A 12,824-nucleotide genomic window follows, 5' to 3' on the forward strand; every position below is an offset into this window, starting at 1 on the left:
AAACGTCGAGCACACAATTGGACACGATAACATGGAATCTGTTTGTTTTCTGCAACATGATTTTTTGGAAAGAATTATCATTAATTGCATATTATTCGGCAACTCGGCCGTACGAAAACCATTTTTTTGTTAAATATCTTGGCTGTGCATATGCACAGCATATGTTTCGAAATGGACAAATTGATATGAAATTTGCGAAAAAGAATCCACGTGTCTTGGAGGGACTCGAACCCTCAACCTCCTACTCTCTAGATAGGCGTGATAACCCCTACACAACAAGACCACTTAAAGGTCACGTTTGCGGAAAAGTACGGCCGAGTTGCCGAATAATATGCAATTAATTGTAATCAAGTGTCGGTCTTTCACCGTCATTAGTCGTCTGAGTACACGCGACCGCTTACGTAAAGGCAATCAAACTCATCAAATGCTTTAGCCAAGCAAGCCTTTGGCACAGCAGAGTGCGATTGAATTCGCATTCTATACCGTCCCGCCCAGTCCGTTACTGGGGGCATGGAGTGCGATCCTCTCGTTTAATAAACAATGTGCACTCGCTTGGCTGTGGATATACAACAGTAAAGCACATGTGGAGATTGGGCAACTCAAGCATCCGAAAGATATTCAATTTGCAAATAAGAGAGCTAACCGCGGTGGAGGTTGGTACTCGGATTCTGATGGCTTTTCCGCAAACGTGACCTTTAAGTGGTCTTGTTGTGTAGGGGTTATCACGCCTATCTAGAGAGTAGGAGGTTGAGGGTTCGAGTCCCTCCAAGACACGTGGATTCTTTTTCGCAAATTTCATATCAATTTGTCCATTTCGAAACATATGCTGTGCATATACACAGCCAAGATATTTAACAAAAAAAAAGAATTATCATGTTAAGTAAATAAAATTGTACCATTTTGGTACAGATTTATCATATTTTTAAGCCCATTTTTCGTCATTGCAAAAAACAGCGTGTGCAACTCGTTGCAAAACTCGATTTTTTCAGCACTCGTAGTACATATCGAACTCAAGCCTCGTTGGATAAACTACTATTAGTGGAATGGCTTTACCTGTCATAAGACAAGTTTAGTACTATTTCATTTTTTTACCACCACCTTGTAATCTTTACAGATACGTATTTCAACCTCAACTATAAGACCGCCTCTAAACTAGTGTCTCGTGCTCGACTTGACTTGTCAGCTTGTCGACTTGTCGACGTATTTTTAAAGATGACAACGTGGTGGAATTAAATGGAATAGTACTAAACTCGTCTTGACAGGCAACAAATGATTATTTTTTTGTTTAATACTTTTTGCCTTTCTCGTATACAAAGTATCCAAAACCGAACTTTTGATAGAAGGCTCTGAGACCCATAGTGTTATATACTAATCGACTCAGCTTGACGAATTGATGTGATGTCTGTATGGGCTGGGAATCGAACCCATGACCATTCACTTATAAGGCGATCGTGTAGCCAACTACGCTACAGGGACACCCAACCACCAACACCCCCTCCCCCCCGTGTAAAAAAATGACAAACTATTTGACCTCAAATTCTACCAAAAATCTTGTCTTGTGAGCATTGTCTACTGCACGATGTTGGGAATTGAGATCTTGCTGATTTTACCCCACCATATTCCTCAAATTGCTTACTAATAATCACACATTACTAGTCTGATCTTGAAATTTTCAGGGAATCTAGTGGTGTTATCTTTGTCTACCGCACGACTAAAGAAGCTTAATTATTGTTTATTTAACCCCACGTTCTATAATTTTCTAACTATTACCCAAAAGGGCAAGATCTTCCGGAAAGCATAACAAGTATGGACATAAGGGTAAAACGAGGTCTTGCAGCTTCGTGCAGTGAACTTAACCACCTTTGCACGATTCTGCGCAAATTTCTGCGCAATCCGCCTGTACCCAACCGATATACTTAATATATTCGCGTTATGGACATTTTTTCCCCATTGTGCGACGCTTCAAGGAATCGTCTTGTTGGATATCCAATAAAAATAGATTTTTCCGAAATAAGTTCTCACGATATACATAGTTCAAAACTTACCTTCATTAGTTTGGTCGTATGAAAATCTTACGACCAGTATCCTCAGTGTACGCCTTTACTCGCAAGATTAACTGAAGGCCCAATTATATAAGGTTTATAAGTTAAGTTTTATATGTATGTATATATGTATAAAGTCACCATTTTAGCTGGAGTCTTGCTTATCATGTGGTTCCACTTTACAGTAGGGTCAAATTTCAATATAATTTTGAATTCAGTATATTGCAGTATGAAGGGTCAAAAATGGGTGGTGGGCCTGTAAGCAGAGATACTTACACAAAACCCATGGGAAATAAGAATCTTCTTCCCGCAGGATGATCCAACAAATTGAATAATAAAATTTGCAATACTAGTCAAGCTCTTCACGGCATGGTTTGTTTGAAGAAGGGTGAGTCAAGTGGCTTACAACTGCTGGAGATAAAAGTAATATACGCGAACTTCTAATACTTCCTTGATGCCCTGATGCGCACTCCCAATCCAATCGCATATCGTTATTAACAGTCAAATAAATAATATTGTAAGGGAAATTTGGGCATGTCTTCATTTATTTAGTCTACATCTAAACAGATAACACTGAATCAACAATTTGACGCCACAATACACGGTTCGAGGCCGCATCTCTCCATCCTCAAATACGCCCCACGCTCGTCAAGTCGTTTTGCACCTATTCTGCCTACCTAGCTCACTGCGCTTTACGGCGTCTCGTACCTGCCGGATCGGAAGCGAACACCATATTTGCAGAGTTGCTGTACGGCATTCTTGCAACATGTCCTGCCCATCGTACCCTTCCGGCTTTAGATACCTTCTGGATGCTGGGTTCGCCGTAGAGCTGGGCGAGTTCGTGGTACATTCTTCACCGCCACACACCATCTTCTTGCACACCACCAAGGATGGTCCTAAGCACCCATCTCTCGAATATTCCGAGTGCTTGTAAGTCTTCCTCGAACATTGTCCATATTTCATGTCCGTAGAGGACAACCGGTCTTATTAGCGTCTTGTACATGATACATTTTGTGCGGTGGCGAATCTTCTTTGACCGCAGTTTCTTCTGGAGGCCGTAGTAGGCCCGACTTCCACAGATGATGCGCCTTCGTATTTCACGACTAACATTGTTGTCAGCCGTTAGCAAGGATCCGAGGTAGACGAATTCCTCGACCACCTCGAAGGTATCCCCGTCTATCGTAACACTGCTTCCCAGGCGGGCCCTGTCGCGCTCTGTTCCGCCCACAAGCATGTACTTTGTCTTTGAGGTATTCACCACCAGTCCAACTTTTGTTGCTTCACGTTTCAGGCGGGTGTACAGTTCTGCCACCTTTGCAAATGTTCGGCCGACAATGTCCATGTCATCCGCGAAACAAATAAATTGACTGGATCTGTTGAAAATCGTACCCCGCCCAGCCAACACAAAGTCGCATATGCTAGCGAATAAGTACCCAAGCAACACTACTTGTTTCTCCGTGAGTAACAACAACTGTGGTGTGACTTACTAAAGGTCTGAGTTAGGCTCAACGCGTCGTATTTGGGACTCCTATGTGACACAAAAAGCGCAAGAGGTGGAGCTTATTTGCAACATCTTGCGGCTACAATGAAAATAAAACATAAAAACCAACCGGAAATCGTACCATGGACCTTGAGATTTGCAACCTTCTACTATAACCATCACACCAACAATTCTATTTGAAGATTCTGCTATAAGTGCACTACATAAACAACAAAGTCATTTGTAACTTCATTGTACCTTATACGGAACATGCAGGGGACTGTCAAAAATAAAATACTGCTCAGCTGAGCTCAAAGTGTTTTGCAACATATCAGAAACATCGTCGTAACAGCAATGAACCGAAGTGTTATTAATTCTGCCACTTATCTGCTTTGTTTCTTATATGAAACACATCGAATTTAAACCACCCAAGAAGTCAGATGGGTAGGATATTGCGACGCCACTTAAACGGAAATGAAACATTGTGATTTTCTGAAACTGGGAAGTGGCTTTAATGTGACTCGATGTATTGCCAGTGTCTTCAATGCAATTTATTAGGAACAAACACCTATTTGAAAGATGTTGCGCGTGCTGCTTGGGTATACATGGTGGAGGCGATATAGGCGCATGCCTCCATTTGACTGCATGCAAAATGTACCTATATGGCCTCAACTTTGTACACTTATTTGCTATGATATACGTTCTTGTGTTTGCTGGGCGACTGTTACACCCGGCTCTCCGCATGACACCTTCTAGCGCAATGTTGAACAACATGCACGAAAGTTCATCACCTTGTCTTAGTCCCCGGCGCGATTCGAACAAACTGGTGTGTTCGCCCGAAATCTTCACACAGTTTTGAACACCATCCACCATTGCTTTGATCAGTCTGGTAAGCTTCCCATGGAAGCTGTTCTCGTCAATAATTTTCCATAGCTCTACGCGGTCTTTACTGTCGTATGCCGCCTTGAAATCAACGAACAGATGATGCGTTGGGAACTGGTATTCACGGCATTTTTGAAGGATTTGCCGTACAGTAAAGATCTGGTCCGTTGTCGGGCGGCCGCCAACGAAGCCGGCTTGATAACTTCCCACGAACTCATTCACTAAAGGTGACAGACGACGGAAGATGATCTGGGATATCACTTTGTAGGCGGCATTAAGAATGGTGATCGCTCGAAAGTTCTCACACTCCAGCTTGTCGCCTTTCTTGTATCATGGGGCATATAACCCCTTCCTTCCACTCCTCCGGTAGCTGTTCAGTTTCCCAGATTCTGACTATCAATTTGTGCAGGCAAGTGGCTAGCTTTTCCGGGCCCATCTTGATGAGCTCAGCTCTGATACCATCCTTACCAGCTGCTTTATTGGTCTTTAGCTGTTGAATGGCATCCTTAACTTCCCTCAAGGTGGGGGCTGGTTGGCTTCCATCGTCCGCTGAACTGACGTAGTCATCTCCTCCGCTGCCTTGACTTTCACTGCCTGTACTCTCAGCGCCATTCAAATGTTCCTCGTAGTGCTGCTTCCACCTTTCGATCACCACACGTTCGTCCGTCAAGATGCTCCCATCCTTATCCCGGCACATTTCGGCTCGCGGCGCGAAGCCTTTGCGGGATGCGTTGAGCTTCTGGTAGAACTTGTGTGTTTCTTGAGAACGGCACAGCTGTTCCATCTCCTCGCACTCCGCTTCTTCCAGGCGGCGTTTCTTCTCCTGAAAAAGGCGGGTCTGCTGTCTCCGCTTCCGTCTATAACGTTCCACGTTCTGCCGGGTACCTTGCTGCAGTGCGAACGCCCGCGCTGCGTCCTTCTCCTCCAGAATCTGTCTGCACTCTTCGTCGAACCAATCGTTCCGTCGACTTCGTCCCACATACCCGACGTTGTTCTCCGCTGCGTCGTTAATGGCTGCTTTAACTGTATTCCAGCGGTCCTCAAGAGGGGCCCCATCGAGCTCACCCTCTTCCGGCAACGCTGCCTCGAGATGCTACGCGTATGCAGTGGCGACATCAGGTTGCTTCAGTCGCTCTAGGTCGTACCGCGGCGGTCGTCGGTACCGAACATTGTTGATGACGCATAGTTTTGGGCGCAGTTTAACCATCACCAGATAGTGGTCAGAGTCTATGTTAGCGCCACGATATGTCCTGACGTCGATAATGTCGGAGAAGTGCCGTCCATCAATCAAAACGTGGTCGATTTGTGATTCTGTCTGCAGTGGTGATCTCCAGGTGTACCGATACGGGAGGCTGTGTTGGAAGTAGGTGCTGCGAATGGCCATATTCTTGGAGGCGGCGAAATCAATTAGTCGTAGGCCGTTTTCGTTCGTCAGCCGGTGAGCGCTGAACTTTCCAATAGTCGGTCTAAACTCCTCCTCTTGGCCAACCTGAGCGTTCAAATCTCCTATGATGATTTTGACGCCGTGCCTTGGGCAGCTGTCGTACTCACGTTCCAGCTGCGCGTAGAATGCGTCCTTATCATCATCAGTGCTTCCGGGGTGTGGGTTATGGACGTTGATTATGCTGAAGTTGAAGAACCGGCCTTTGATCCTCAACCTGCACATTATTTCATTGATCGGCCACCATCCGATCACGCGCCTTTGCATATCGCCCATCACTATGAAAGCTGTTCCCAGCTCGTGTGTGTTGCCGCAGCTCTGGTAGATGGTATGATTACCTCTAAACGTTCGCACCATTGATCCTTTCCAACAAACCTCCTGCAGCGCTACGATGCCGAATCCACGGTCCTTGAGCACATCGGCGAGTATGCGTGTGCTCCCGATGAAGTTGAGAGATTTGCAGTTCCACGAACCGAGTTTCCAATCGCTAGTCCCTTTTCGTCGCAGTGGTCTTCGCCGATGGTTCCGGTCCGTACTCTCTTGTTGATTGTTCGTTGCTCCATATACCTACATGAATGTTTTTAGCAAATAGTTTTTTTCATTTGTCTTTGACCTCCCTCGGAAAGAATCAAGTAAAACAATTAACTTGTTATATATTCGTCTTGCATATCATATGTGCCGCCGCATTTATATAACATCAATAAAACATTCAAATCGTTAGTTACAATGAATGTTATAAGTGATTATAATGATGGCATATATATTGCTTATTAAAAAAAATCCAACACAGAAAATTTAGTTGAGAAATGTTTGCATCCAGGGCTGACAATAGTCATTCTCGTCGTATGAAGAAAGCGGAAAAAAATTAGTCTTCGTCATAACATTGCACGACGCAACACCTATTCGTTTTCTTCGCGCCGCATGCGTACCACGACGATAGTCGCGCAGCCAAAAGTTATGACGATTTTCGTCGTCACTTCTTCACACAATTGATTGCACGTCATTATAGACGGACTGGTAAAAAACATAATAGCGTCTCAAATAAACAAATAGTAGGATATTTGGTAACATAAATGTATCGAAAACATTCATAACGCTTTCATACGTTGCTTCAAATTCATTATTACAAAGAATTAGTAAAAATCTTCGCATGGCAGCTGCCGCTTGAAGAATAACGGTATGAAGTCTTCGTTCTTCGATGTCGTCAGGACGATTTGGTTACACGACGAAAGCTAACGTCGTGCGCGTCATTGACGATGTGTAGAGTAGCAATGAAGACAATGCAACTCGTCGCTACTGTGGCATTTCGTGCTATGACGATGACGATTGTCAGCCCTGTGCATCAAACCTTTCCTATAGCAAGGGAGGTATTGTTTGTCACTAATATAACTTAAATACAACAAGTTTTTTATTTTTCTAAAAAATAGATGTTTTAGTGTTACCCTTGTGGAACGCCAGACGGAATCTCGAATTCATCGGAAGTGGCGTCACGAACCTTGACGAAGGCTTTTCTTGAAGTCAAGTACGAATGAATCCAGTTGACGATCCACGACGGTAGACCAAGACGGTTCAGTTTCAAAATAGCAAGATCATGCGGAACTTTATCAAATGCTTTCGAAAAGTCAATATACACAGCATCTACTTGTTGCCGCTTCTCGATGCATCCAATAACACTATTGGTGAAGCTCATCAAATTAGAGATCGTCGAACGTTTTTGCATGAATCCATGCTGGAATTCTGATATAACGGATTTAACGGCTGGATAAAGCTTGTCATGCAACAGTCTTTCGAGTACTTTGGCCAAACAGTTCAGGGATCGAAATGGGTAATTATCGACGATTCCACGCTATGTATGTGCCGGATTTGAAGATCGGTGTAATTGATGCGAGCTACCAGGCATCAGGGAACACGCCATCCTCGAGTGATCGGTTGAAAATTGTCAGGGCTGGGACAGCCAGCGAGGCTGCACAGTTTTTTTTTATGAACGACGGTAGAATCTGATCTGGACCAGGTCCCTTCGAAACGTCAACTGCATTAAGAGCGTTAAAACCGTGTCAAAACTGAGGTTTAGCTGCGGTAGATGGATGTTGAAGCTTCGTAACTCATCTAAATATTGTTGTGGCGGTGAATGGTAATCTGACTCAAACACACTGTGAAAGAACTCAGCAAAGAGATTTGCAGAAGTGTTGTCGGCGGAAGAATTATGATTACCATAGAAGACGTTATTCGGAATGCCAGCTGACCTTTTGCGAGTATTCACAAAAGACCAGAACGATGAAGGATTCTTTTTGAGGTTCCGTTGCATTTGTTCAATGTACTCACGGAAACGAACTTCATGCACGCTGTTATACTCAGCTTCCGCAAGTTGAACAGCATACTTATTCTCAATTGACCTGGAACGAAAATAACGTTGACGGGCCTTGCATAGACGGTTCCGTAGTCTGCGCAGCTGCGGGTTCCACCATGGTTGTTGGCATTTTATAGACATTCTTCGGGTTTTCAGCGGGACATTGTCACGAATTACTTGGTAAACATTGTCATAAAAAACAGTCACAGCATCATCCACCGTTTCGAGGTTTGATAAACACGTCCAGTCCAATGCAGTTAATCTAGTGTTGATTACATCAAAGTCACATCGTGCGAAGTTATATTCGTTCCGTGCAGTTGAATTCGACTGCGGGAGTTGCAAGTCTTCAGAGGAACATTCGAGCGTCAAAACAAATGGCTTGTGGTAAGGATCGACTTTCAAAATGGCAGCAGGTGATTCAAATAGTTCAATTCGATCAGAATCACTGACGAAAACTAAATCGAGAAGCCTACCATTCGCATTAACCAAATCATTGATTTGCTGCAATCCTGTGGCTAGTAAAGACTCAACTACTGCAAGTTCTTGTTCCGACGAGGCGTTGAGTGGCAGAAACCCATGTACTTCATCATCGAACTCCCAGGCCAAATCTATAGCCTTATAGATCAAACAATCTTGAACTGCATGAACTTCAATCTTATCCCAATACTCCAGAGTCCAATGTAAACTGCTATTTCGAAAACACCTGGTATGGAAAGTATCATCTTCCAAACTAAGTCGAACATGTTCATGATAGAATTAGAGGCGAAAGTATAGATTTGATAGTTCCGTTGGGAACGGCAGGCATGAAGATTTTTATATAGAAATTATTTAGAAATCTCATGACCTTCCTTTTGCCAAGCTCATGAGAAATAAAGGTGAACGCATGGTTGTTTATTTATCTTAGTGCACTAAGGCGCTTCCACGGGTCACCCGATAACAAAAGACCGCCAGCTAAGGGTTGTGTACTTAGCTGGTAGTGCAGCCTGGGCACTGTTGTCCTTCTGACATCAGCTAGAGTGCGGCTCAAACAGCGTCTGCCTGGTACCCAGCGGCTGATTAACGAATTCTGAGCCGTGGACCCTACGACCAACACTGCATTCAAATATAACATCTATCATAGCAGCGACGTAAAAGCAGAGCATGGAGTTGGTTTCGTAGTGATCGGCAAGCAGATGAAGCGAGTGATGTGGTGGAAACCCATTAGCGAACGAATCTGTGTGTTGAGGATACGGGGCAAATTCTTCAATTGTAGCCTAATCAACGTTTACGCACCGACAAACGATAAATCCGACGACGTGAAGGACACGTTTTATGAATGTCTTGATAAAGCCTATGGAGAGTGCCCAAAGCATGACGTGAAAATTGTTATCGGAGACGCTAAGGCTCAGGTCGGTAGAGAGGGCTTTTTACGTCCCATAATTGGTAGGAAGAGCCGTCACTCCGCTACCAATGACAACGGCCTACGGCTAGGAAATTTCACTGCTATAGCTATACCAGAGGGATGGCCATCAATAGCACCTACTTTGCACGAAAGTGAAACTTGCAACTTTTTCTGGTGGATGGGCGCCGTTTCTTGGATGTTATCGATGTGCGAACATTCAGAGGTCTGAACATTGACTCTGATCACTACCTCGCTGTCACTAAAATTCGATCACGGTTGTCAACTGTATCGAACGGAAGATCACAGCGAACGATGCGTTACAATATCCAGCGATTGTCGGCGGAAGGAGTATCGGCTGAGTACCGCCAGAAGCTCGACGAACGGATAAGTGTAATCAACGTTAGCGACAACATCAACGATCTATGGGAGTGAGCACAACAGCGGTGAGCACAACAGCACAAAAATGGTAGGCACTTCACAGAGGCGACACAGCACAGGTTGGTTCGATGTGGAGTGCCAGAGAGTGACAGACGAGAAGAACGTTGCCAGAAGCCGGATGTTGGCGTATCGAATAGAGATCAGTACAAGGAAGCAAGAGTAGCCGAAAAACGAACCGACCGCAGGAAGGAACAAGAGTATGAAGAACATGTGATTAGCGAGGTGCAGGAAAAAATCGAGCAGCATGATATGCGGAGGTTTTATGAGACTATAAATAGTATGCGGAGAAAGACAGCGCCATCTCCAGTCATGTGCAACTACCAAGAAGGGAATTAACTACCGAGGTCGCGTTACCTACATCGCGCTGGTGGGGCTGCCACCTTAGGTATAGCTGACGCGATAAAGCATTTCGTTAATCAGCCGCTGGGTACCAGGCAGACGCTGTTTGAGCCGCACCTCCTGGTGAACAGACGCTCGAGGCGTAGTTTCGCACTCTAGCTGATGTCAGAAGGACAACAGTGCCCAGGCAGCACTACCGGCTAAGTACACAACCCTTAGCTGGCGGTCTTTTGTCATCGGACGACCCGTGGAAGCGTGAGATAGGAACTTTTGGGGACCAGAGCTCTGTTGGGCGCTCTTTCCTTGACGTCGACCCCCCATTTTGCAGCTTAAACAAGTGGAAATACCGAACAGTTTTCAAAGAATTTGTAAAAAAAAATGTATACCCGAGTGTACACACTCGAGATTTTTCTGTGGCCAAATTGTGCAGGGGATTGGAAAATATTAAAAATATTATCAAACTTTTTTGAATTCCATAAGTATTTACTTCATTATCTTGGGATCGCACTCAAACCGTCAGTAATCTTTTTCTTAATACATAATCAAAATATTGTCAAACTGGTCCTCTGGTACCTGCTTAATTTTTAAAAATTTAACAACTTTTCTGAATGGTCAGAAATCAATTTGCTCGAATTGACAAACACTTTACATAACAGAATAAATTTTCCAGAAAAAAAAAACAATTTCTTATTTAAACTAAAATACAAATGTGTATGGCATAATCAAAAACTTCTTCCAATTTAGCATTTGCTCGGATGTAGGCACACAAGTACATGTCTTTTAAAGCACGCATTCTAGATCAATATAAAAGGATATTAACAGTCAAAATGCAATAATTCAAGTTTTTCGTCCAGCCGTAGACGAAAAACTGGAATGAATACATTTTAGCTGTAACGCTCTTTTCAAATGTTGCACACTGGAGCAGCCCTGGTTAAGTAAACCTCTCAGTCATTGAAATGATAAAATTAACCATAGGTGTCTTCAGCGAAGTTTCAATATACTTACATCAATGCCAACATTTTGGTCAATATTCACATTTTTTAGTGATATTCGCATAAAATTCCATACGCCAAATTGGACAAAATGCGTTTTTACAGTGTGATTTCTCTTCAGAAAAGTTGCTTATCACTTAATTTCGATGAACCTTGCCAAAACATTCAAAATACCAGAGCCTACAGTGATGATTTATTTTGAACAAAACGATAAAATAATATTCATAATCCTTCTTACCGTTTGGCGTAATGAACGTGATTGTAAAATGCTCCTAACCCCTCCGCCATTTGTTTGATATCGATATTTGCGTGCGCTTAAAATAAGGTAACCGACTGTTTTTATATCATTATTTGAATGAAAATCACTTCCAGTTGGTAGCAGCAGCGAGAAGGATAGACAATAACCTTCCGTGCATACTAAGCTTGATCTACACAGTTTTTCGAGCTGCTGTTTTATATAGATTTCACAGCATTGTGAGAGGAAAAATCTGGGTAGCATGGAATTGGATACTATGTGAAATTCACAATGAACAATACTTTGATTAATGTGAATTAAAAATGAATACACCAAAAGTGCGTTCTGCATAAATTTTGCTGTAATTGGTAGGAATAACATTGAAAAATGAAGTTGAAAAATGCAGCGTGCCACGAAAATTTAAAACAACTGAAAATTAAGGAGAAAAAAACTGTTTTATTCATAGTTTAGGATTCAATGATCGATTCCATCCCCCTTCCTCTTGTAAATATTTTAATTCAGCATTCTTTCAATTCTACGAAAGATAGGACAATAACAAGAAAATTATTATATTGTGTTCCTATCTATGAGCATATTATCATATACTTTATTAGATTCTTTGTTCTCGTATAATTATAAAAAAAAGTCATAAATTTTGAAACCCTACGCCAAACAAACATATCACGGTGGATACCACATCTATATATCACTACATTCTAGTTCCAACTAACGAACTAACGGCTCCCAAAAAGCACCTCCTCACTTCTTGTTTGGGCCGTACTTGGCTTCAGAATTCGATGGCTCTGAAGCGGCGCATGCAACAGCAAATCTGCAAAATATCAAGAAAAAACATTAAATTTTATTTGCACGTTTTTTTGTGTTTTTTTGTTTTGTGATTTGAAAGTGACTTACGGCTGTTGCATGCCAAAGTACTGCTCGCTGGAACCGTTGTTCTTCTTGAAGTTGTGCGGTGAATAGCGATTGTAGAGGCCCCAGATGCTGTTCATCAGCTTATCGCTATACTTGACCGGTGTGAGGTCAAGCGCTGTGAAGAGATGAGAGAACATTTTTTTTAAGTTTAGAATCGTTGTTGATCGGAAAAATACTGCAACAATGTAGCAAAGCGGCGTATACGCAACTTTAATTTCAGCGCCTAATTTCTATAATGTGTTTCTAAGAAAACATGATATATTTTGCAACCAAAATCTGCAAGTTACGAAAAGTAAGCTACCTAGTCGTGAACACGT

The 12,824-nt window shown here is 42.9% G+C and overlaps 1 protein-coding gene across 1 annotated transcript; it reads right to left on the bottom strand.

The window, feature by feature from the left end:
* Window positions 1-12,150: 12,150 nt before the first annotated feature.
* Window positions 12,151-12,622, bottom strand: LOC134203035 (uncharacterized; the record flags this gene model as incomplete). Its single annotated transcript, XM_062678017.1, is given in 2 exon segments — window positions 12,151-12,406; window positions 12,490-12,622. Coding segments are annotated over 2 exon segments (203 nt in total), but the record flags the coding sequence as incomplete, so codon positions are not given.
* Between the last annotated feature and the right edge of the window lie 202 nt (window positions 12,623-12,824).

This window comes from Armigeres subalbatus, unplaced genomic scaffold (assembly GCF_024139115.2).
Source record: "Armigeres subalbatus isolate Guangzhou_Male unplaced genomic scaffold, GZ_Asu_2 Contig1597, whole genome shotgun sequence".
NCBI lineage: Eukaryota > Metazoa > Arthropoda > Insecta > Diptera > Culicidae > Armigeres > Armigeres subalbatus.